Source organism: Drosophila kikkawai, chromosome 4 (assembly GCF_030179895.1).
Source record: "Drosophila kikkawai strain 14028-0561.14 chromosome 4, DkikHiC1v2, whole genome shotgun sequence".
Classification (NCBI taxonomy): domain Eukaryota; kingdom Metazoa; phylum Arthropoda; class Insecta; order Diptera; family Drosophilidae; genus Drosophila; species Drosophila kikkawai.
In genome coordinates this window covers 2,234,299-2,260,627 of record NC_091732.1, presented here as the reverse complement: position 1 = coordinate 2,260,627, position 26,329 = coordinate 2,234,299, and the positions used below count along the sequence as shown (strand labels likewise).

The 26,329-nt window shown below is 37.9% G+C and overlaps 1 protein-coding gene across 3 annotated transcripts; it reads right to left on the bottom strand.

Moving 5' to 3' along the window:
- Nucleotides 1-6: 6 nt before the first annotated feature.
- Nucleotides 7-25,882, bottom strand: yellow-h (L-dopachrome tautomerase yellow-h). Of its 3 annotated transcripts, none has more exons than XM_017182124.3 (4): nucleotides 25,791-25,882; nucleotides 25,300-25,736; nucleotides 9,880-10,546; nucleotides 7-557 (listed from the first exon to the last, which is right to left on the bottom strand). In XM_017182124.3, the coding sequence occupies exons 2-4, from the start codon at nucleotides 25,542-25,544 to the stop codon at nucleotides 57-59; spliced, it is 1,413 nt and encodes a 470-aa protein (XP_017037613.1). In that variant the 5' UTR covers nucleotides 25,545-25,736; nucleotides 25,791-25,882; the 3' UTR covers nucleotides 7-56. The 3 variants fall into 3 exon arrangements, with proteins under 3 accessions (XP_017037613.1, XP_070143811.1, XP_070143812.1); XM_070287710.1 differs by having other exon boundaries at nucleotides 25,300-25,731; XM_070287711.1 differs by lacking the exon at nucleotides 25,791-25,882 and adding an exon at nucleotides 10,602-10,838 and having other exon boundaries at nucleotides 25,300-25,429.
- Between the last annotated feature and the right edge of the window lie 447 nt (nucleotides 25,883-26,329).

Below are 26,329 nucleotides of genomic sequence, written 5' to 3'. Positions count from 1 at the left end.
GTGTCTTTGCTTAATTTTTGTATCAGACAGTATTTTATTTAACACATTCAATATTCTTAATAACATTGTCCCTCTTCTATAATTACAATAGCCGACTTAGTGTTATTACTGTTCTTATTAAAGGGATTACATTTGTTATTTTCATACATTATCTTATTGACATTAGCCCTTAAAATTCTAAAATTAACATCACTGTAATCCAAGCTACTATACAAAAAAATTGGTAAACGATTGCTCATTATCCACACACTTTGCTGCTCTTCGTTGTCCACTTTTAAATCATTTGGGAATTGGATTAGTGTATTGGAGGCCTCATCACTTTGATTAAAAAGTAACATCAAATTTGCACGTGTATAAGGTTTTGCAGTGTCCCAGCAACCAATGTTATCACGATGAACTTGTGTGTAAAACATAACTCCATCTCTGGTGATTCCGGAAGTTGATGACTGGCTTTTGTATCCACGGTCCCCAATGGACACGAAATATTTGGCGGTTTCCTGGCTACTAGTTTGCCATATGAATTCGTTTGTTAAGAGTTCCATAGGTACCATAAATTCCTGCAACGAATATTTAAGGTAAATTAGGTAAAAAACAGGGCACTTAAAAAAATGTTGCAAAATTTAAAGTATTAGCTGGATATCTCGGATATATCCATTTCAATGCCAATACTTGTTTTTTGACTCTGACTATTCTTTTGTTTCTATAAACTTAAAAGAGCATTCTGGTGGTAAAAGATGCATTAAATTTTATGACGAAGCACTAAAAGATTTTAATATTTCGATTTTTCAGCATAGAGCTCAAGAAGGTTCCGTGTACACGTTATTATGTTACTTTATGAATGAGTGTATTTTTAAAAACAAATTTTAAAGTACTAAAAAAATAAAAATAAATATACGGACACTGATAATAAAAAAAAGGTTTTGCCAGAGGGAAAGCGGAATTAGGAAACCCAGTGGGCTAAGCGTGGACGCCCCTCTGAAGTCACTCCTAAAGCTGCCCAACCTGCTGATATCGGCCATGAGCAGTCGCTTCGATAAGTAAGCGCAGCTCATGGCGTGCCTTTTTCTGAAGGCGAAAAACTGCGGCAGCTACTTAACGAGCTGAGTTTCGACATGATCCTGATTGTGCGCGGAGAGTCCGTGACATCTTCAGGGCTCGATAAACCTTGTTTGACCCTTCATTCGTTAATAAATTAGAGTTCGCTAGGGAAAAGGTTTCACTACTTTGCGCACTCGTAAAATATCGCCGCTCAAAGAACCAACAACTGAACTTTGACTAGCCGGGCGCTCTATACGTAAACGAGCAGCTCTCAAAAGGTAATTTCTTTAGTTTCAAAGAAGCCCTGCACATGAAGTGCAGTAGATGAGATGACGTTTACATCACCCAGCACCATTTTATATTTTAAGCATTTTATATTTTAAGTCTAAAATGATGTCACAAAAATTCACAGAGCTTGTGTATCGAATTTGAAGAGTTCCGGTATTTATTAATCAATTCGAATGTTGTTATTATAAGCGTCTCAGAAACTTAGTTTGTTGTAACCACAAATAGTAAACTGTTTGAATGCTCTGGATATAATCTTTACTATTCCGATCGAGTGGGGCATGCAGAGGGCAATATATGTTAAATTAAATATTAAATGGAATTAATTTATATTTTTCTGGAATTAATTACTGTAAAAAGTAGCAAATCATTGATATTTATCAACTTAACAAACTGACTTACTAGATTATTATCAATTCCTTAGCAAGTTCATCCTGTATATATAGTGACAAATCAACTTACGTGACAATATAGAATCTCGAAGAGTGATACCATCCCATTACACTAATACGGCGAATACCTGGCTTGATGTAATGTTTGTTGACGACCATGATAAAATTCTCCTTTATGACTAAATCGCTGACCAAATTTTTTTTGACTTGACTGAGCATAATTTTTAGGAACATTAACTATGATATGCTGAACTGTGATGTCAGCAACTGTGATTAGAATAACGTCTTTGTGTTACCATCGAATGAATCACGACAAAACCATCTAAAAACTAACATTGAATATCTATATAAAAGACACGTACCTATTAGGAAAAAACTGGCTAGGAACTTTTAAAATTCCTGGTTTAATTCCTTGACATTTAGAGAGCTATAGATAATATTGACAAGGCATATGCACATTGGAGACGATATAAGACAGAACCTTTTTACGGACTGTTTAATTATGTAATTAAATTAATTCATGACAATAAAAAAGAAATAAAACAGATGGGTGTTGGCAAGCCAAAAACTGAGAAAAATAATAACGTAAATTTAACGAGTTCAATGTGGACATATTTGTATCTGTCTATTGAATTCAATTTGCTTGTGTGAGTCAATGTGATGTTTTAGAAGCCATTCTGAATATAAAATTGCCATTGGTCTGGATGATCTGCAAAAAAAAATGTATAAAAAGCTAGCAAATACTTTTCGCAAAGATTCTACATTACTTTTTCCGATTCTTAAAAAATAGGAAAGATCATACGGACTAAAAACCAATGACGAATATAGACTAACTTATCAATCTTACGGTGCCTTCCCAGGGCTGGGCAAGCCTGGGTAGGAAGATGCCTTGCCGTGGCTTAGAAACGAAGCCACGGTCGACCTTCTTTAATGCCAAAAACCCCTCGGTACCCCAGCGCTCGCCTCGTCGAGCAACGTGGGCTTAAATCCGCTTCGAACCTCATGGGGAGGTAAAACCCAACTCAATCTCCGAAATCGATAAAGAAGAGGCCCAGAGACCGACATCATTTAGCAAGGTGGCTGGAGACAGCCTTGTCATGGTACTGGTGGACGGGCTCAACGACAACGGGTTGCCTGCTTATGGAGGAGGTCCAACCAGGCTGGCAGAGATGATATAAGACAAATTGCTTTCCGAGCCATCTGGTGGGAGACCCCCCTTTGACTCCTCAGACATGGTTAGAGGGCACCGGGTAATTAGGTGCGACGACGAGTCTTCGAGAAACTTACTGGTGGCGTGCGTTGCTAAGATTAGCAACGCATGGGAGGGGGATAAGCATCAAGCTTATCTCCGCCATGGACAGCACGATAAGGCCCACGGCTCGGATTTGGTTACCCAATGGACAGTCTAACCATAACACGTTGCTGATGACTAGAGCTTAGAGCCGAGGCGTTGACATGGAGGACTATGCCATCCTAAAAGCGGAACGGGAGATGAAATTTAGTTAGCCATTCTAGTTTTTCATTAATCAACGCTGTCTGGAACAACCCGAGAAATCCGACCGCAAGGTCGCTATGGCATCAGAAAAGCCAAGATTAAGGTCTTTCCCCGAGGATGAAACCGATGACACCAACAAGCTGTTGGACGAGGACGACACCCCTGACACTAACCTGCAATGATGCAGGTCAGATTAACCTGGAGCGTAGCTCACACGCTTGAGCAAATCTTCCAGTTCTTCTCGTTATCGACTTAGTACAAAAGCCATGGATAGCCAAATCTCTGGTGTGGCTGTTAGAGGATACACAACATTATATACCAACACGACAGGCAGGCCGAGGGCGGGTATAATCATTAAAAACATCCTTATCGCTCTTTTATATCCCATTCTTAGCAACCTAGATCTAGCAGTGGTCATGTTTTAAGCGGCCTCCGGAAACATGGCCCACGAGGAACCGGCACCCCTTGAGGCGTCCAGCCAAGAACAATAGCTGCGTCTTCGAAGAAGACTAGGCCTGTAAGAATAAATAAAATGAATTATTGTGATAGTACGATATCAGCTGTTTACCTCTTGATCTGGCAACGTCATTCAATTTTCGCAGGTATCATATTCGTCGCCACAGTACCCGCAAAAACGACGATGAAAAAAATTTTTTCTTCTACCTTTTTTCACATAGTTTTTTTATATGGAGTTTGGCCGCTATCACAATTGTTACAGCGGATTTTCGACGTCTCAGTACTAGGCTTTAATATTTAATATGCAAATTAATATTTTTCTATTATTACCTTACACTATTGTTATAAAAAAATTCCTTTACATTTTCTAAGTTTAAGTATCACGATTGAAAAAGCTAAACTTGTTGCCGGATCAAAAACTAAACAGCTGAGATTTCGAAGCGAAAAAAAATTAATTGATATTTTTTGAAAGCAAATATGCAGGAAAAATTGAAGAAAAAAAATTGTCAGGAGTAGAAAGATTTTCTTTTCGTGAGGATAAAGTATCGTTAATAAAAGTGCAGTTATGAGGAAACCTGTGCTATGGGATTTAACCCACAAAGGGAATTTTCAGGCTTGCTCCGGTAATCGAAAACGGGAAGATTTTTGCATTTCGTTTTTAAAATCTAGAAATCGGTGCTCCGGTTTCCGAAGACGAAAGGTTTTTTATGGCTTAAATGGCTTTTTTTATATGAAATCAGATCTTATTTACATAAGGAAAAAAATAGTTTACTCAGTGGTCTTCTGATGTTTATTCCACACCACCACAAGATCATTCTGGCACGTATTTATTTAAAAAAAAAATTATTTCTGGCACCATCTCAGATTTGACAACAAAACTTTTGCCGTGTTCAACAAGTTTTCTCGTTTTTTCGATAGATCGATAAGTGCATCGCAAACAGTTATCACCACGGTTTGCCATATTGTTCCCAACAACACGAACGAAACAGCCAGTTAAAACGGCGAATTTTGTTTTGCCCCAATTTCACGACTTCATATAACCCCGAGTAATAATAGAATATTGGTAATTCAAATTTGTTGTGAAATTTTTCTGATTCGAAATTAGTTGAGAGCGATGTGATAAACTATTTTTTTTGTTTTGTTAACCGGTGCAAAAATAAATATTGATGACGGCTTGCCGCGCGAACAGGCTACGTATAACTGCCCATGTGAAAAATATTACTATTCCAGATATATCGCGCAAACTTCCAACGATTGGCATTGCGATTTATTGATTGTCATCGCAAATGTCAATCGAACTGGGAACTAAATCCTCTTGAATTGGAATGGAAGATCTGTTGAAATAATCGGAATTCGTGGGATAAGAACTTCCTCTTGATGAACGCCGCTTGAATTACGTTGTTCATTAGCGTCTTAACGGACGACCGCGTACCGTTGCATAATCTCGGATGATTTAGATTCCGCAGCATTATAATAATTGATCCCACCTTCAGTTGCAAATTATGCGGCGGAGTTCCAGGCACATTCAGTGAGTTCAAACTGGTCGCTTCGAAATTCAAACTATCTACGTTCTTATTCTTCGCTGCTAGTATTGCCCTTCACCCTTTCACCATTGCAGAGCGCCAGCAGTTGTCTCGAGAATTCAGCAGCGGATGGGTCATTCTGCAATGCGACTCTCATGTTCGTGGTCAATTTAAACTTCTTGATATATTGCCACAAGCAGGACGATTTTAGGCATGCATTAACTTCATCGGCAGTCGTAGATTTCTGGATAACGGAAAGCGTTTGACGAAAATCTCCGGACAGCAATATCAAAGCCCCACCAAATAGTTTCGAATCACCTCGTAAATCCTTCATCGTTAGGTCAATTGCCTCCAAAGCTCGTTTATGCGCCATGGTGCATTCATCCCAAATGATGATTTTGCATTCTCGTATCAATTTTGCTGTCGCTGAATTCTTGCTCATCGTGCACGTTGGCTGGTCAACCGTCAGAGGATTCATGGGTATCTTAAAAGCGGAATGTGCAGTTCGACCGCCTTCCAACAATGTAGCAGCAATTCCAGATGATGCAACAGCCAACGCAATTTAAGATCTTGACCGAATCGTTGCCAAAATCAACGAAATGACGAATGTCTTGCCTGTCCCACCAGGAGCATCGATAAAGTATAAGCCTTCCGTTTCATCGCCAACAATCTTCATTATCGAATCGTCCACTCTCTTCTGCTCGGCATTCAAAAGCGGTACATTTTTTCGTACTCTTTCGGCCAGGTTATCCTGATTGTAGTGTTGCTCCCGTTGAAATTCGCGATTGAAAGTATCGTGCACTGAACAATTTGGCGATGGCATTCCCAATGTCGATAGTAGACTGCCGCACATGAGCATGCACATGTCCTTCATCCGTATTAATTCTTTGTTATACATATCTTCGTTAATGCCAAGAGTGAAATTAGAAGTTGTCCTGCGTACTCTGTTCAAAATATCGTCCACCATTTGGTATTTGTCTCACAATGCGGTCGGGTTCGACGGATGACACGTAGCTATGATTATTGCGAATAATGTATGGATTTCATTCACTGACGGAGAAACAGTGGCATCGATGAACGTTGAGACCCAATGAGTATTGTTTTTCTTGTTTAAATATTTTTTGACCGATTTCATCGAAACACAATTTCAACGCAGCTATGATCTTTGTAGGGTGATTCAGAATTTTACATACAACAGTGTGTACATCTGTTGAGCCACTAGAGACTTTTCCAGAAGGTTTTCCCAAAATTTTATTATGCTATAGCCTTCTTCTGGCAATTACAAACAACAGAAAAAAAATTGTGCCAAATCGGCCCAGCCGTTCTCTTGTGATGCGATTGCTGACATTTTTTGTTTCCATTTATATATATATAGATGCTATTTAATTTGATTACTTAAATGGTCAAAATTGATCAAAAAATTAATTGAGACCACCGTAATTAAAACTGTAAAAAATGTGGCAGCTCGCTCTTGTGGAAAACAGCTGTTTTATGTTTAATTAATTTTTTAAATATAAGTACACAAATATTGATTGCTTATTTTCAATTAAACACAGATCTATTATTTTCAGGGGAAAGCGCAAATCAACTTTTCAGGATGAGGTCGTCCTGGGGTTTATGATTTGGCCAGGGGGTTTAGTAAGGGCGACAAGGTGGCTTCAGAAGCGAAGTAGGCTGAACTTTGCAGCGCCTTGAATGACATTGGCCCTCCGACCTTAGATGCCTATATTTTCTTAATTTCAGCTATTTCTACCTCCTCCTGGCTTCAAAACACGCCATGTAACAGCGTAACAAACGGTTAGAAAACGAAACATTCCGTTAGCAAAACGATATCAAAAATTTGTCGAAAACCGGAGCAACTAAAAACACTGACACGTATGGCCAGCTATTTTATGTAAACAATATTTATAAATTGAAATTAAAAATCTAATAAGGCTTTGAGGCTCATACTGTCTCCCCACTTAATAAATCTGTGTGAAACAGTTGGGATTATTCGCAAATGTGAAACTCGTCTTCCCCCACAGCTACTCTGCATCCGACATCCTATTACACCTGATGTATCAGCTGTGCCACATCTAAAACATTATCAAAGATGGCTGAAGCGACTGAGGTGGGAGTAAAATGAATAGCTTTTCAACTATTTAGACTGATTAATAGGGTCTTCCCACACACCGTCAAAGCGCATCCACCGTCCGTTGAGCGAACGGTCCATAAGGTTTTGCCGTTCTGAATTTTCTTGAATGGACCGCGGTTAGAACGCATCTAAATCTAACCACGGTTTGTTAGTTTTTTAGTGCAACTCTGATTTCTTCTTCTTAAAATTTGACCAACACTACGAAAATGTAAACAAAGTTGGCGAGGAACAATTGAAAAATGAAATTTAAAATGTGGCGCCAAAGCTACAAACATGCCCAAATATATAAAATAAAGTAGAGGAAGGCGGTTTATATTAAATAGTAAAGCCTAGTACTCTGACGAGAAAAATCCGCTGTATAAATTTAGACAGCGGCCAAACTCCATATAAAAAAAACGGTGTCGAAAAAAAAGAAGAAGAACTTTTAGACACGTCGTTTTTTTCGGTACTCTGACGACGAAAATGAAGCCTGCGAAAATTGAATGGCGTTGCCAGATCAAGATAGTAAACAGCTGATATCGCGCTGTCTAAATAATTCATTTGATTTATTTAGACACCCCTAATGGAGGGAAAGTTGAAGGAAAAAGGTGGCATTGATAGGGGCTGTCAAGGGGAAGCCCATAATATGGAATTTAACCCACAAAGGACATTTTAATGCCATATTTATTAATATTTTTAATATTTTTTTTGAATATTTGTTTACAAACAGCTGTCCAGTGTGACCAAGGAAAATGCTTAAACGCCATAAAAAGTACATTTTCATGGAATTTCCTTAATTTTTTTGGTCACACTAGCTCGGTAGCGAAATAAACAGCGATTCCGCTGTCTAATTTATACAGCGGTTTTTTCTCGTCAGAGTACTAGGCTTAACAATTGGGGACATTTTGGGACAAGAATGTACAAGAAAACATCAACGAGTTCTTTGGGCATGCTTGTAACTTTCTCACCAAATTTCAAAGAAATGTATTATATGGAGTTTTGCTGCTTTAAAAAAATGTGTTTTATGTTAGTAACAGTCCTTAATTTTATGATAATCGGACGACTCTATATCATATACATATCTCCCATAGGAACAATTAGTAGATGTAGAGAAACATGTAAAACTCTTAAGCCTAGTACTCTGGCGACGAAAATCCACTGTAACACGTGTTATAGCGGCCAAACTCCTTATAAAAAAAACGGTGTGAAGAAAGGAAGATGAGGAAATTTGTGCCTTGTCAATTTTGCCGGTACTCTGACGACGAAAATTATGCCTGCGAAAATTAAATGGCGTTGCCAGAGCGGCGAAATACATTATGAAAACACCAAAATCCAATCCGTTTGAATTCATCTCTATTTGTTTACAAGCAACAAACAGCTGTTCAGTATTACCATTTTCATGACGTTTCATGGCTTTTCCTTAATTTTTTTGGTCACACTGGTTACCGAGCCAAATAAACATCGATTCCACTATAACACGTGTTACAGCTGATTTTCGTCGTCAGAGTACTAGGCTATACATGTACACATAGGTAAATGAATGTTATTATTACTTTGTTTATGTTCAGCTTATTTATTATTTATATTATATTATTTATTTTCAACTTATATGAGTATTCTTAATATATATATGAATTTAAAATTATTGAAATTTTATTAAACCCAAATAAATATATGCTATCAATGTATAAATATTCTTCTTTTCTATATACCGTTTTAATTTTTTTTAATTTGACCAAAATGATACGATTCTTAAGGGGGTCTTCTCATTCAAAAGCAGTTTTTGGACCCTTTTTAAAAAAATTCTTATTTGAAAACGCAAAGAATAATTGAAAACTTTTTTTATTTATTATATTCAAAAATGTTCAAAGTAACTAAAAAAGTTGTTCTTGCCTCGATACGAGGGTTGTTCAAAGAGTAATGAGACTTCAAACTTTGTGGTCGAAAAAAAAGGTGTCGTCCTGGCGGCCACGATTCAGGGACTCCAGAGCGTCCGAAATAAAAAATAAAAACGGGGTTATAATCAGAATAAATGTCATTTTCGGCTGACGGAACAGATTTTTTAAAAAAATTTTTAAAACAAAATGGCGGCCATTCAAAAAAAAATTCGATTTCGGGCGTTTTTTTTGTAGCTTAGTGTAAAAAAAAAAATAGAAAAAAAAATTTAAAAAAATATCTGTTCCGTCAGCCGAAAATGGTGACAATTCTGCGTCGATTCCACTTTGTTTCATGAAAATCGGTTCAGTTGAACTGGAGATATCATGGCCGCCAGTTCGAAAAACGTGGTTTCGAGATAAACGCGTTTGAAGTTTGAAAAAAGCTCATTTTGCATAGATCTTGCTTCACAAAAAAGGCTGTATCTTCTAAAGTATTTCGAATTTCTAAAAATAGACATATACACACCATCCCAAACTATAAATAAATGCAAAAAAAAAAAATCGAAAAAAAAAGTTGCCCAATGAGAAGACCCCCTTATTGAACCAATTGCAAACTGCAACAGTATTCAAACTTCGGCGAGCCGAAGTTCGTTGCCTTTCTTGTTTTACTATTTTACCTTCTCAAGAACTTGAATCTCACCTTAAAGCTTGCCATTGGATGAAAGTAGAGAACACGCTGATTAGTATTTTTGTCGTACGAAATACTCATTCCAAAAACACCGTCCAGCCATTGAAAATTTAATCCATAGATATTAAAGTCAGATGCAAAAGGCTCCGGGCTAAAATTATAATTCGTAACTCGCCAGCTATTATTTTTTGAGAGACTGTAAACTACCAGGCCGAATCGCCAGACATCCGATACGATGGCATGGGCTTCGTCGCATGTATTTCCGACATCAACAACAATATTTGAATGAAGAGAATCTTGTTTCACTTGCGACTCTGGTAAAATGTAGCGATTGATCAGTTTATCAGTTTTAAGATCATAAACGACTATCTTTGGCGGACAGATTTGATTTAGATTGACAGTAGCATTAACAATACCCGAGTCAATTAACCAAAGTCTATCGCATTTATCAATTGCCGTGCGATATACCGATATTAGCTTGGAGCAATCAGGTTTTTTGGGGTCTCCATGATCCATCCATGTAGGATACGGTCTAATTGCTGGACTTGTCTCTATTGCCGGATATGGAATGGTACCTAAACTGGCAGGTACTCCATCCTTCCAACGAGGCGTTGTTATAAATAGTCGATCGCGATAAACATCGATTCCCAAGGGTAAGTTGTTCTTGGGTACAAAGTCGCTGTAAATAAATAAATTAGTTCAAAGAATGTAAAATTGTGATTTTAATGTTTTACCTTTCCGACTAGTAATTCTTCATAAAGGTCAATTACAAACAAAATCTTAAATATAATATGAAATATTAAAAATGTTTATCATTTTTCTGATTTTTCTAGCTACTCATAAATTCCTTGATCTTATTTAGTTTTTTGTTTTTATAGCCTTGTAGGATATTATCATTTTAGTGAAAAAGTCAACAGCCAAGTCGATCTCGCCATCTCTGTCTTTCCGTCCATCAATCCATCTGACTCTCACTAGTATAAAAGGTGGAACGGGCCGGATCAAAAGATTATATTATATAACTTTTTTGTTTTTCAACAAATTTGTATCTACCCTGAGATATGGTCACTTGACCATTATTTCAGAATTACGGTTTCAATTTTATGAAAATCGTACCGAAGGAACGATCTGTAGATCATTTATTTTATTTATTAAAAACTATAAACTATAATTCTAAAAGTTGTTATTGATTTCTTTTTGTTTAGCATTATATTTATAGTTAATATTATATTGGATGTTTTAAATTAATTATAGTTTTTTCAGGGATTGCAAATAAGTGTTATGAATCAAGTAAAAATTGAAAAAAAAAACTTTTAATTTGAAATCTATTTATATAAAAATGGAGACAAAAAATGTTAGCAATCACATCACAAGAGAACGGCTGGGCCGATTTGGCTCAATTTTTTGTTCAGTTGTTTGTAATTGCCAGAAGAAGGCTATAGCATAATAAAATTTTGGGAAAACCTTCTGGAAAAGTCTCTAGCGGCTCAACAGATGTACACACTGTTGTATGTAAAATTCTGAAACACCCTACAAAGATCATAGCTGCGTTGAGATTGTGTATCAATGAAATCGGTAAAAAAAATATTGAATCAAAATATCGAGTTAACGAAGCATTACCAAAGTTTTTTTTTTTTTTTTTTTTTTTTTTTATTTAGGCTTTGCTTTTATTTATTGAATCTTCTCATTTATGAGACTAACAATAAGTGTATCAAATCTTACAATACTACCTAACTAGCAGTCATGAGACTGGTACAAAGTAAATGGCCCTGACTAATTATGGCTGGGTGGATGGTCGTTACGTAGTAGGCGGCTTCTTCTGGAAACTCGTATCAAGTCCCTTGCTAAGGGATTTGGATGGGTGGAGAGTTTTTCCTTGTAGGATGCTTTTTGTTTTTTTATTTCGTTCTTAACTGCAGGAATGCCGAGATCCCTGTGAATGTGTTCGTTGCGAATATACCATGGTGCCCCCGTGATAGTTCTCAGGATTTTTGATTGGGCACGCTGTATGATGTCTAGATTGGTACTGCACGCGTTCCCCCAGAGCTGGGAGCCATATTGGCTTCAGTGTAGAGTTGTAGAGCAGGACCTTGTAGTCCAGACACAGGGGCGATCGGGAGTTTATGAGCCAGTGGAGGCTGCTGGCTTTTAGTTTTAGATGAATTTTCTTGCAGTCAATGTGTCTTCGCCATGTTAGGCGTCTGTCCAGGTGGACGCCCAGGTACGTTACCACGTTGACTTCGGGGATCTGCGTGCTGTTCAGGTAGAGCGGAGGGCATGCTTGTCTGTTGAGAGTGAACGTTATGTGCTTACACTTTTGTTCATTTATTTTAATACGCCAATCAGATAGCCACTTCTCGACTACCTTGAGGTGGTTGGCGAGGTGGGTTGTTGCCCGGACCGGACATTGGAACGGCTGAGGATCGCAGTGTCGTCAGCGAAAGTGGATAGTGTTAGTTGGTCGCTTAATCAGATTGATCAAAACCGGATTGGATATCATGCATTATGACGACACAAAATCATTATCAGCGCTGACAAAACCCCAATGGTATCCATGCAAGACAATTTAATGCTCCCACTATCAATGAAGTTGCAGTGGTGATTGTTGGCGAGAATGTGGAATCACGCGATATTATTCTTAAGCGTCGGGATAACGGCCAATTGCAGCGAGTTTATGAGACTCATCGGTCATATGATGCTTTTCAATACCCGTTGATGTTCTGTCGTGGGTATCATTTCAACATAAAGATGGTCAATCCAACGACAGGTTTGTTTACAAGTCATCACTTCTCTTTGATTCTACAACTAAGTTTGAATTCAAATTTTAGGAGAAGAAACGAATAAGAAGGTCAGCTCTATGAATTTTTATGCGTATCGATGATATTTCAACAGTACTGTTTCGACAGGTACTTCAAAGTAGAAACGGAACGTCTCAATTTCATTTGTTTTAATCAGCCGAAGTTGGGGCGAGATAAAGTTCGCCAGGTCCTCAAGTTTGAAAATAAAACTTGTTAAATAACTTTTATTTCGAAAAGGGACATTAAAAGTGAAATTAAAACATCTTTTAAACTTGGCGACCTATTTAAAATATTGAAATATAATAAATAAGCAACGATTTATTTGTAAAATCTGATGTAAATGTTTTGTGTGGTAGTGAAGCTTGGTTTGTTCCCAAACTTAGTGTTTTCTTAGTAGAATGTAAATGTTATCACCCATACAGATCTGACCTCCTGGAGGGTTACAAACTATATTAACAAAAGATAAAAACGAAACTAATAAGCGAACAACTCTCTGCCAGCTCGATAGAATATATATTCTTATGAGCAAAGAGGGTGTGGAAACTCATATGCTGCTTGGATGTGTTGTAAACACATCGAGTCGAACGGGCGTCTCTACTGATATTAATTGAGAGGTATCTACCCTGCAGAACCACTGCGTTTCATTAACATGCCGACTGCTACTTCTCGACGCTCTTATTCGACAATCGTGTCAAAACCCCTGTTCAAGGTTCCGAATGGAAAAGGCGGATTTAAGAGTAAACATTTAAGGGTTGTCAGACAACGACATATTCATAACATTAGTTTCAAACAATTACTATTCAGTTTGTTTTACAATTAAAAGTTCGGCTTTTAGTTTAAACTAGTATTTAACTATTAGTATAAGCTCGCCAGCACTATTCTCCAGCATCTTGCAACCAAAATATCTGACTGCTATTAAAAATATTTGAAAATGCTTATTGCGCCCGCAAGTGTTCCACTACTATACATGGGTTGGAGACTACAGCGTTCCAAAATTTGATCATTCCCTCATTAGAAAATCTCAGACAAAGAAAACCCATTTGCTTAGAGCGGCCAGCTGAAATTATTTAGGAATTTATGTGTAATTGAACAAAATTTTCTTAAATCAACAAGGAAAATTCACTTATGTAAAAGGGAAATCTGAAAATGTTATCAAATTCGCTTGCGAGTGAACACTAGAATAGGCCTGCATTTAAAAATGAAGTATTTTACCTTTAGTTCATTTAGTTATGCAATTATGTCGCTAAAAAATCAGATAATAATTCAAATCCGTGGGAAAACTAGAACAGGTCTGGCTTAAGAAGCAAAAACTAGAGCAGGTCTGGAAGCATTAACATTGACCCTCCTTCTATCATCCCACTTTAGAGCTAATCGTATCCGGAAGATGAGCCTGCAACATATTGTACTCAGTTTTTAACAAGTATGTCCCTTAAATTTCTCTTTCTTTTCTAAAACATTTGAAATTTAGACTCTCCAAGAAGTATAGTCAAACTAGTCTCCAAGTCGACCAATCAAGATATTTAACTGCTAGTTCAAATTTCTTACCCCACATTTCTAAATGCTACAGAAATCACTTAAATCAGTGCAAAATTTAGTGGCTGGGAAAAATCCTCAATCTGAACCCTCCCCGAGAGCGCCGGCTGGTCAATGGGCACAGTATTGACCCGGATACGGGTAGTGCATCGCTGCTTGAACCGTCCGCAAATATACAGTGCCTAGCAAAGGATACGGTTCAATTCCTTCTGCCCGAAAAGCCGGAGGAAATGAACCATTAGCCATGGCTGGTACGAAAGGAGAAACCGGATCTGGGATGTCAGGAGTGACCCCTACCACCGGCGGGCAAGCGAGGGAGCCATCCTCTCTGCGTGTCGCCAGCGGTTACACCTCTGATGTGACGGCAGCAGGTCATATTAGTTGCAACGCTACTGCAGCAACTGCTACTGCAGGCAGCGCTCGGCGGAGAGCGCTTGTAAGGACGCACTGGAGAGCAAGAGGCAACGCGAGCCTAAGGAGGAGGAAAAAAGCGCCTTTTGGTAGCTTCCTGTCACATCTTTGTGGGTCACACTTCCTTAAGCGTGCTAGATTTTACTCTTGTATGGGGACAGGATATCAGAAAGGAGAGCCCTTGAGAGACCATCCTTCTTAGATCATAGGTACATACGGTTCCAATACGCATTCGAACACTCTCCAAAACAATCAGTCTTTAGGAACCCTCCGGGCATAGTAGAATCCGCGGAAGACATAGAAAAGTCCCTAGAGACCCTCTTCAAAGAACTGCTAGATGCGTACCACGCATCATGCCCATTTTTTTTTTTTTTTTTATTCAATCTTCTCATTTATGAGACTAACAATAAGTGTATCAAATCTTACAATACTACCTAACTAGCAGTCATGTAGAATGGTACAGAGTAAATGGCCCTGACTAATTATGTCCCTTGCTAGACGATTTGGATGGGCTGAAAGTTTTTCCTTGTAGGGCGCATTTTCTTTTCTATTTCATTCTTAACTGCAGGAATGCCGAGATCCTTGTGAATGTTTTCATTGCGAATATACCATGATGCCCCAGTGATAGCTCTCAGGAGTTTTGATTGGGCGCGCTGTATGATGTCGCGTTGCAATATTCTCGATGCCGAAGGCTGTGCGAATTTCTGATGTTATTCTGTTAACTTGCTCGATAGTTTTATGCTTTTTTCTAAAGCCAAATTGATGAGCTGGGATGATTTTGCGAGCTCCCAGATAAGGAGTTATGCGCATTAGAAGGCATTTTTCAAATAACTTAGACAAGCATGATAGTAAACTTATTGGTCGGTAAGATGGCGGAATCGTGTGGTCTTTTCCGGGTTCCGGTATCATTATAATTATAGATTTTTTCCATTTAATTGGGTAGTGGCCGAGGCTTATGATCCCATTGAAAATTTTACAGATGACCTCAATAGCACAATTCGGAAGTTAAATTATCATTTTTTGAGTTATTAGGTCATCGCCGGGAGCCTTTTTCGGTTTCAGTTCCCTGATGACCTTCGTGATCTCATTCGGACGAAATGACGCTGGAGTAGATTCCGTTTCAGTTTGGATTTGTTGTAGTTCAAAAGGATTTGCAGCAGGGTTCGGCTGGAAAACGCCTTGGAGATGTGAGGCAAAAGTTTCGGCTCTGTCTTTGTCGCTTCGGGCCCAGAAACCAAATGACTTTCTTATCGGGGTGACGGTTTCAGTCGGAGAGCTTAGATTTGGGTGAGCCCTCCATAAGGCCAATCTAGTAGAGAGGGTGAAAAAGGCGACCATAGCGCTATATGCATCCAAGAAGATGCTGGGCAGCACATGGGGCCTCTCACCAGCTCTAATGCATTGGGTCTATCGCTGGAGTCTTAGTGGTGGCAAGCCATGGAGAAGAAAACGAATAATAAGCTTATGGAGAGAACCCAGCGGCAGGCACGGCTCTGCATATCAGGGGCGCTGGGGTATATATCCCATAGATATCCCAGCGGAACTGACAGCAGGAAAGGCGGTACAACGTCTGGCTGCATCAGGAAATATGTCGCTACAAGGATTCGGGGACAGTTCAGTTGGTATGAGCTGTACATCTGACTAAATGATTCCCAGAACGCACCCGAATGTAAACACAACAGTATTCATGCGACCAAATGACTGGGAGTCATACCTGGACTATGCTCAATACCTCAATATATACACCTACGGCTCCAAGATGGATGGAGGAGTAGGAGCGGGCATATACGGTTCAGACCCTGAAATGAGGCACCAAGCCTACTAAGCCACTGCAGTATTTCCAGGCAGAAGTATTCGGCATCAGGAAAACAGCAGAGCTTGCGCAGAGCATAAACCGTCCACATGAAGCGGTAAGATAAGATAAGATCCATCAGCGGTCAGTTCCAAATATGTACTGGCAAGCAGGGAGTCACTAGATAGCCTGGGCACGACTAAGTCAGTGAGGATCGAATGAGTTCCCAGCCACCAGGGCATATCCGGTAACGAAAACGCGGACGAACTTGCAAGGAAGGCGTAGGACTGGCAAGTGAAAGAGAAAAACACGTGCCTGTCTCCCTTTTAACGCTCCAAAGCGAGCTAGAGAGACGGGCTGACGCAAGCTCAAAAATCAACAACCTGCTGAATATAAAAAATCATGAGTAAAGAGCGCATCGAGAAACTCACTCACTACGTCCTGCATCTTCCTCGGAAGATTGCAGAATGTTGTGGGTATTCTGCTCCCATTCAGTCAAGCTGCCCATTCCTTTGCGTAAAACACCTTGGTCTTCAAGGATCTCAAACCTCGCTAATAGTCATTCTTTTTTCCCCAAAGTTTGGAAAGAATCTTTTATTATTCCCCTTCATAAAAATGCCAGTAAATCTAATATTGAACACTATAGAGGTATATGAAAATTTAGTGCGATTCCCAAATTATTCGAATTTTTAATTACTACTCAGCGCCAGCACCAATGTAACTCAAGAATGTCCCCCTCACAGCACGGCTTTATGAAACGCAGCTGAACGTCTGCAAATCTCCTTGAGTTTGTTGCTGCCATTAGAAACGCTTTTAAAAATAACACCCAAACCGATGTTTCAGCAATGCCTGATTAGGCGAATTGTCAGTTACTGCTAAAAAAAACTTGTCTTTTCGGTTTACCGGTCACGTTGAACAAGTGGATTTCTACTTATTTGTCGAACCGTACTCAACGAGTTGCATTCAAGGGTTCATTCTCAAACCTTGTTCACGTGACTTCTGGTGTTCCTCAAGGGAGCCACCTCGGTCCTCTTATATTTGGCATTTTTATAAATAACCTGCCCCAAGTTGTTCTCCATTCTTACGTCATGATGTACACTGATTATGTTAAACTATGTTTGCCTCTTGCGAATTCTGACTTTTCTAAGCTTTTGCAAGCTAATTTGAAGAACATGTCTTCCTCGTGCACTCATAATTTGTTGTTCCTTAACAACTCTAAATGTAAATACATGTCGTTTTACCGCAGAAATTGTTACCATGCCAACAATTCCATAGGGACGAGTGTTCTTGAACGTATCCATTCTGTAACGGATCTTGGATTTCTAGAGTGGGGTTTAGACTGGGACCCACACCCACACCTTTGGCATCACCGTAAGCGAGGAAGTGGCCCCCTAGAAGCGCGACGATTTGCATCAGGCGAATGTGAAGAAGCTCAAGAGGCTGGTCAACGAGCTGCAGAAGTATAGCATGCCTCTGGACAACGAGGCATTTCATCTGATGGCCAAAAAGGATACCAAATTGAATTTTAACAAGAAAGGAAGCTAACTTCGGCACGCCGAAGTTTGTATACCCTTGCAGATTGGTTTTGATGTTTATGTTATAGATTTAAATGCTGAAAACACTCACAAAACAGAGTTTCATTACATTTTACCTATACTTATTATGTTTACAGTTTGACAGTTAAAGTTTTACATTCCCAGCTTTACATATTTTATATATTTACCGATCGTTCAATGGCAGCTATAAGATATAGTTGTCCGATTTTTATGAAATTTATACCAAAATTCTAGAATAATAAAACAAGAAAGGAAGCTAACTTCGGCACGCCGAAGTTTGTATACCCTTGCAGATTGGTTTTCATATTTATATTATAAATTATAATGCCGAAAACAGACACTAAACGGAGTTTCATAACATTTTACCTATACTTATTATGTTTACAGTTTGACAGTTACAGTTTACATTCCCAGCTTTACATTTTCTCTACATCTACGGATCACTTCTATGGCAGCTATATGATATAGTTCTCCGATTTTCATAATATCGTTACCAAAATTCTGAAATAATACTAAATGCTCATGTCTCAAAGTAGATGAAAATACGTTGAAAAACAACGAAGTTATAATTTTTTCTATCGTTTTCCCTATCGTTCCTATGGCAGCTATAAGATATAGTAGTCCGATTTTCATTAAATTTATACCAAAATTTTGAAATAATACCAGAAGCTCATGTTTCAAATTAGATGAAAATACGTTAAAAAACAACGAAGTTATAATTTTTTCTTTTACTTTCCCTATCGTTCCTATGGCAGCTATAAGATATAGTAGTCCGATTTTCATAAAATTTTTACCAAAATTCAGAAATAATATATAATGGCCAAATCTAAAAAATTGTGCAAAAATGTTGAAAAACAGCCAAGTTATAATTTTTTTTCTAAAAATTTATCGAACATTTGTATGGCAGCTATATGATATAGTCGTCCGATCCGGCCCGTTCCGACATATATAGCAGTGAGAGTATATAGAAGACTATATGTAAAGTTTCATTCAGATAGCTTTAAAACTGAGGGACTAGTTTGCGTAGAAACGGACAGACGGACAGACGGACGGACAGACGGACAGACGGACATGGCTAGATCGACTCGCCTGTTGATGCTGATCAAGAATATATATACTTTATAATGTCGGAAACGTCTCCTTCACTGCGTTGCAAACTTCTGACTGAAATTATAATACCCTGCAAGGGTATAAAAAAGCTTATATCTTAGAGTAGATAAAAATACGTTGAAAAACAACGAAGCTATAATTTTATTCCTATTAATTTCCGATCGTTCCTTTGGCAGCTATATCATATAGTCGTCCGATTTTCATAAAATTTTTACCAACATTTTGAAATATGATAAAATGGCCAAATCTTAAAAATTATGCAAAAATGTTGAAAAACAAAGTTATAATTATTTTTCTAAAAATTTATCGAACATTTGTATGACAGCTATATGATATAGTCGTCCGATCCGGCCCGTTCCGTCATATATAGCAGTGAGAGCATATAGAAGACTATATGCAAAGTTTCATTCAGATAGCTTTAAAACTGAGGAACTAGTTTGCGTAGAAACAGACAGACGGACAGACAGACAGACAGACAGACGGACTTGGCTAGATCGACTCGGCTGTTGATGCTGATCAAGAATATATATACTTTATAGGGTCGGAAACGTCTCCTTTACTGCGTTGCAAACTTCTGACTGAAATTATAATACCCTGCAAGGGTATAAAAATAAGGTAAGTCGGAGTCAGTATTCTCTTGTTTCTTTTTAAGATTTAACTTGGGTTTCATGGCAGGTCCAGGAGTTGGAGTCGGAGATCGACAGCCTCATCCGGCTGTCTGCGTAAACGTGATTAATTCAGAAAGGTAACAGCCCATTTTTTACGGTATTATAATTTCAGTCAGAAATTTTGTACGCAGTGAAGAAGTCATTTCCGGCCCTATAAATGATATATCAGGTTGTTTGGTAATGACATACCGGTTTCTTTATTGATTTTTGACGACGATAGTTAGCATTTACAAGTTACCATACTTGTATTTGCCTCTCCTAAAGAAGTCCTTGTCTTTACTGGCAAAAAACTCGGCGATTCGTCAGAAAATCATCGAAGACAACGGTACATATAGCACTTTAATCGGACAATGCTAACTATATGCCTCTCCTAAAGAAGTCCATTGTATATGAAAAGAAGTCATTGTCCCTACTGGCAAAAACTCGGCGATTCGATTTTCACAATCCTCCCTTGAACTCAATTTTTGTCCATCGAAAAAATTTTGCATGGCCAAAAACAGATGGTAATTGCTTGGGGCAATGTCCGGACTATAAGGTGGATGGATTAACACTTCCCAACCAAGCTCCCGTAGCTTGTGACGCGTCACCAAAGATGTATGGGGTCTAGCGTTGTCATGATGGAACACAACGCCCTTACGATTCACCATGGCTAGCCGCTTCTGTTCAAGTCCAATCTTCAATCGCTCCAGTTGTTCATAGTCAGAGCAGAGGTCAGAATTGATGGTTTGGCCATAGGGCAACACTTCATAATGGATAAATCCTCGGATATGCCACCATACACTCAGCAACACCTTCTGAGCCGTCAGTCCTGGCTTTGCCACCGTTTGAGACGACTCACCGTCCTTCGACCAGGATTTTTACGCTTTATGTTTTCATATGTGATCCATTTTTCATCACCAGTGACTAACCGATACAAAAATGATTCTAGTTTATTACGGTGCAACAAAGATTCGCAGATTGATACACGGTCGAAAAGCTTTTTTTGGGGTAACTCATGAGGCACCCATACATCGAGCTTTTTTGTTAAATTTTTCGACTTTAAATGCCTATGGTCGGTTTCCGTGCTTAGTTGCAGCTCCTCTGCAATGGTTCTAATAGTCACATGACGATCTCGATCCACTATTTCCATGATTTTATCTTGGGTGTTTCGGTATCAAAATTGCCACTTCGGAATCGCCTAAACCACTGTTCGGCGGTTTGAATCGAAAGTTTGTTATCTCCCTAAACAGCAATAATCTGTCTGCGAGATTCCGCAGCAGTTTTTCCCTGTTCGAAAAAATTTCTAAATTGCCCGAATTTCTGCGTTTGTGAACTCCATTTCAATCGATTGTAATTTTTTAACGTGGAAGCTTATGTAAACAAAGTATATATCATTTTAAAGGTGATGCCAATACCTTTCAAACGATACACAACATTGCCAGATACGATTATATTTGACTTCACAAGCCAAGCTCGAAATTTGAATGTAAAAACCCGTATGTCATTACCAAACAACCTAATATATTCTTTATCAGCATCGACAGGCGGATCATTCTAGCCATGTCCGGATGAAAACGATTTTTTTGCCAATTTTTGAAAATTTTCAAAAAATATTACATAATTTTAATTTTATATTATATCAAATTTAGTATGCAGAATTGTTAATTGAAAAGTGTCAAACGCATTTTCAAACGCTGTCAAATAAATCCAAGGTCGTAATATGCTTTTCCGCCCAAGTTCAGATGGCCCAGGACAAAACCGATGGCTTAAGGCTCTCTCTGTGCGCTTTGGTTTATAATCGAATAAATACTCCCTGTAAGAGCGCTTTTGTGCGAGTAAATATATCGAGTGCGTATCTATTAAAACGCAAGTGCAATTATGCCGGCAGCACACTTGTAATTAGACAACAACGCCCAGGTCTGCCGTTGGGCTCGTTCGAATATGAATATTATAAGACTCGAAGGCTCCAAGACTTGGCATTTAGCTGCTGCAGCTGGGATTTGTTATAAGCTCCTCAAAGGCTCACAGGAAAACACTCACTATCTTAAGCATCCTTTTGCGATTTTATTAAACCCCAATGAAATGCCAACGTGCCAATTAATGCTGCTGCTAAACCGTTTATTTCCTATCACTTAATATTGAATTTTCCACAGCTCACAGCCACGTTCAATATTTCCCTTTAACTCTATTGCCACATAGATATATTTTCATTTATTTTTATTTATTCATTCGCCAACGGAGGGACTCCTTAACTGGCTACATGTCTTAAATTTAATCCTAAGTTGTATTTTGAGCTAAATATAAATACAATTGTTTTTTTACCAAATCTCTGGGGGAGGTTGGGTCCAATCGCATGTTAGGCGGTAATTTGTTAAAATATAGTAAAGCCCTAGTAATCGGCTCATTTAGGGCATAATTAGTTCTACAGAGTGGAGTAGAAAATGGTTCCAATGATCTTAATTGCCTACCCGGAACATAAAAATTTACGAGGCTAAGTAAAGCGGGGCAGTCAATTTTGCCAGAAATCAGGTCAAAAATTATTAGAATGGCTGATACAGCTCTTCTATCTTCTAAAGAAGATAAATGCACTAATCGGCATTTAGCGGAATAAGAAGGAGCAGGATCGTGGAGATGAAGGGAGTAAAGGGCGAAGGATAGAAATTTTTTTTGTATACGCTTCAGTCGGTTTGTGTGTACGGCTCCTGAAGGGTTCCATATAAAGGAGGCATACTCTACCTTAGACCTTACGAAAGTAAAAAATAGGCTGAGTTTGGTGTAACGGTCAGAAAATTGAACCGCATTCCGCCGTATAAAGCCATACATTGCATATGCTTTGGGAATGATATAGTTAATGTGCTCAATAAAAAGAAATTTGTCATCAAACATTACACCCAAATCTAAGGCTTCAGTTCTGCAGGGCAGCATACTAGAATGAATTGAATAGGAAAACATAGAGTTATTAAGCCGTTTGCTGTAAGTAACAGAGAAGCATTTAGCAAGATTCAAAGGCAGCTTATTACAAGAACACCGATTCCCAACTCTACACAAATCCTCCTGCAGCTTAGCACTATCTAGAGCTGAATTCACTGACTTGAATATTTTTAAATCATCAGCAAACATAAGAAATTCCGAATTTTTAAAGCATGACCCTATATCATTAATGAACAGGATGAAAAGAAATGGGCCCAAGGCACTCCCCTGAAGAAGGCCAGAAGTCGCAATATACGGATCCGAGGAATGACCATGTAATGGTCACTCTATACATGCGGCCATTAAGATAGGAACTTAACCAAGTCAACATTGATGAGTGAAAGCCAATGTTCTTCGAGACATTGCTAAGCTTTGAAATTGGTCTGTAGTTTGAGACTATGGTTTTAGCACCCGACTTAAGGATGGGGGTAACCAGCTTCCATCTCTGAATAAATACTCCACTAATGAGAGATTTATTAAAAACACGAAAGGAAGCTAACTTCGGCACACCGAAGTTTGTATACCCTTGCAGATTGGTTTTGATGTTTATATTATAAATTTAAATGCTGAAAACACTCACAAAACAGAGTTTCATTACATTTTACCTATACTTATTATGTTTACAGTTTGACAGTTACAGTTTTACATTCCCAGTTTTACATTTTCTCTACATCTACCGATCGGTTTATATGGCAGCTATATGATATAGTTGTCCGATTTTCATAAAATTTTTACCAAAATTCTGAAATAATAAAAGAAGCTTATATCTAAAAGTAAATAAGAATATGTTGAAAAACAACGAAGTTATAATTTTTTTCCTATTCATTTTCCGATCGTTCCTATGGCAGCTATAAGATATAGTCGTCCGATTTTCATAAAATTTTTACCAAAATTCTGTAATAATATAAAATGGCTATATCTCAAAAATGATGCAAAAATATTGAAAAACAGCCAAGTTATAATTTTTTTTCTACAAATTTATCGAACATTTGTATGGGAGCTATATGATATAGTCGTCCGATCCGGCCCGTTCCGACATATATAGCAGTGAGAGTATATAGAAGACTCTATGCAAAGTTTCATTCAGATAGCTTTAAAACTGAGGGACTAGTTTGCGTAGAAACAGACAGACGGACAGATGGACAGACGGACATGGCTAGATCGACTCGGCTGTTGATGCTGATCAAGAATATATATACTTTATAGGGTCGGAAACGTCTCCTTCACTGCGTTGCAAACTTCTGACTGAAATTATAATACCCTGCAAGGGTATAAAAATATTTGAAGTGGCTCAGCCAGAGCGCCAATACAATTTTTATACCCTTGCAGGGTATTATAATTTCAGTCAGAAGTTTGCAACGCAGTGAAGGAGACGTTTCCGACCCTATAAAGTATATATATTCTTGATCAGCATCAACAGCCGAGTCGGTCTAGCCATGTCCGTCTGTCCGTCTGTCCGTCTGTCCGTCTGTCTGTCTGTCCGTCTGTCCGTCTGTCTGTTTCTACGCAAACTAGTCCCTCAGTTTTAAAGCTATCTGAATGAAACTTTGCATATAGTCTTCTATATGCTCTCACTGCTATATATGTCGGAACGGGCCGGATCGGACGACTATATCATATAGCTGCCATACAAATGTTCGATATATTTTTCGAAAAAAAATTATAACTTTGCTGTTTTTCAACATTTTTGCACCATTTTCAAGATATGGCCATTTTATATTATTTCTGAATTTTGGTAAAAATTTTATGAAAATCGGACGACTATATGATATAGCTGCCATAGGACCGATCAGGAAATTAATAGGAAAAAAATTATAGCTTCGTTGTTTTTCAACGTATTTTTATCTACTCTGAGATATAAGCTTTTTTTATTATTCTAGAATTTTGGTATAAATTTCATAAAAATCGGGCAACTATATCATATAGCTGCCATAGAAGCGATCGGTAAATGCATAAAATATGTAAAGCTGGGAATGTAAAACGGTAACTGTCAAACTGTAATCATAATAAGTATAGGTAAAATGGAATGAAACTCTATAATATAAACATCAAAACCAATCTGCAAGGGTATACAAACTTCGGCGTGCCGAAGTTAGCTTCCTTTCTTGTTTTAAATGAAAGGTGAGAGGCCGTCACAATCGAATTTTTCCGAGTCATTGAAACTCGCCGCTGCGCGGTGACAGTCAGATTCGGAGACCTGCAGGCACCCAATGTTTGAGCTCGAAGCAATGGAACGCAGCATTGCATCATCGTTCCATAGAGAAGTTGGCTCAAAGTTTGAGGCGAAGTATTTGGCAAAAAGATTTGCCCCTTCTAGATCAGACGATGCAATTAAGCCGTTGTAAAGCATACGAGAAGGAATAGAGGAAGTTGCTTTTTTTGAATTAATAAAAATAGATAGATAGATATGTGTGGCACACACACCGCAGTCGTTGATGATTTGTTTATGACAGAGGCCTATTGATGGCAAGTGGTATGAATATTATATCGTACTGCAGGGATTCGACAGTAGTATGTGCATATATGTATGTATTTATGCATATGTACATATGTATGAATGAAATTGATTCGCGCCATTTGGGCAATTTAAGAGAATAATAAAAAATCATTTTTCATACCCATTTAAAATTGCCTGCTGCCGTTCGACAAAGGTTAAATATTCAAAGTCCAAATATTTCCATTCATTAATAATCTCAAACTGACTTTCTCTCTTGAAGGTCTCTGGAATCAAATCATGAGGAGCATAACCATCAAATCTTTCGGAAACTGAATGAACAATATGGGTTCCATTTATAATCGAAATAAAAAACAGGAATTGCAATGTTAAAATTATCCCGGCGCTATTCATTAGTATCAACTTCATAATGCTAATTTATAAATTTAATAACAAATATGTCCGGTATGTTATTGAAGTTTAGTCCACTGCTATCAAACTTGAACTGACCAACGACGTTGGATGGTGGGTATATTTTAATTTTGTTTGTATTTCCAAGACCTTTAATTTCAAGTTACTTGTTAAGTACTGTTTACACCACAAAGTCCTACTGAATCTAAACTATATGTAAATTTCTTTAATAAAACAAATTTAAAATTTTTTTAAAAGTATTACCTATCTCTAAAGTCTTGAAACCGTCCATACCCTACTGCGCAAGGTGTCTCTCAGCTTTCGAGCTGTCTATATAAAACTTTGCAGTCTTCTTTCTATTCTCATTGATATATATCATATAGCTTACTATATGATATATTATAGTCTACCGAGATATATCATATAGTCTACCGATATATATCATATAGTCTATCGATATATAGCGGAAAACTAATAGAAAAACATTTATTCATGTAATTCATGTAATTCTCGTAGTTTAGAATTACGGTTTTAATTTGATTAAAATCGTATAATTATATCTTATGACTTGCATAAGAGCGATGATGATATTATTATAAAACTAAAACGCCGAGGTTTGTATACCCATGCAATTTTGAATTAAATCATAAATCTATATATATTTTTTTACTGGCTTACAGTTACTGTTTTACATTCATAAAATTTTTTTGTACATCTGCCAATCTTTCCTATGCTAACTATATGATTCGTCCGATTTTCATAAAATTTAAACCGAAATTTCAAAATAACAAAAAAGGGCCATA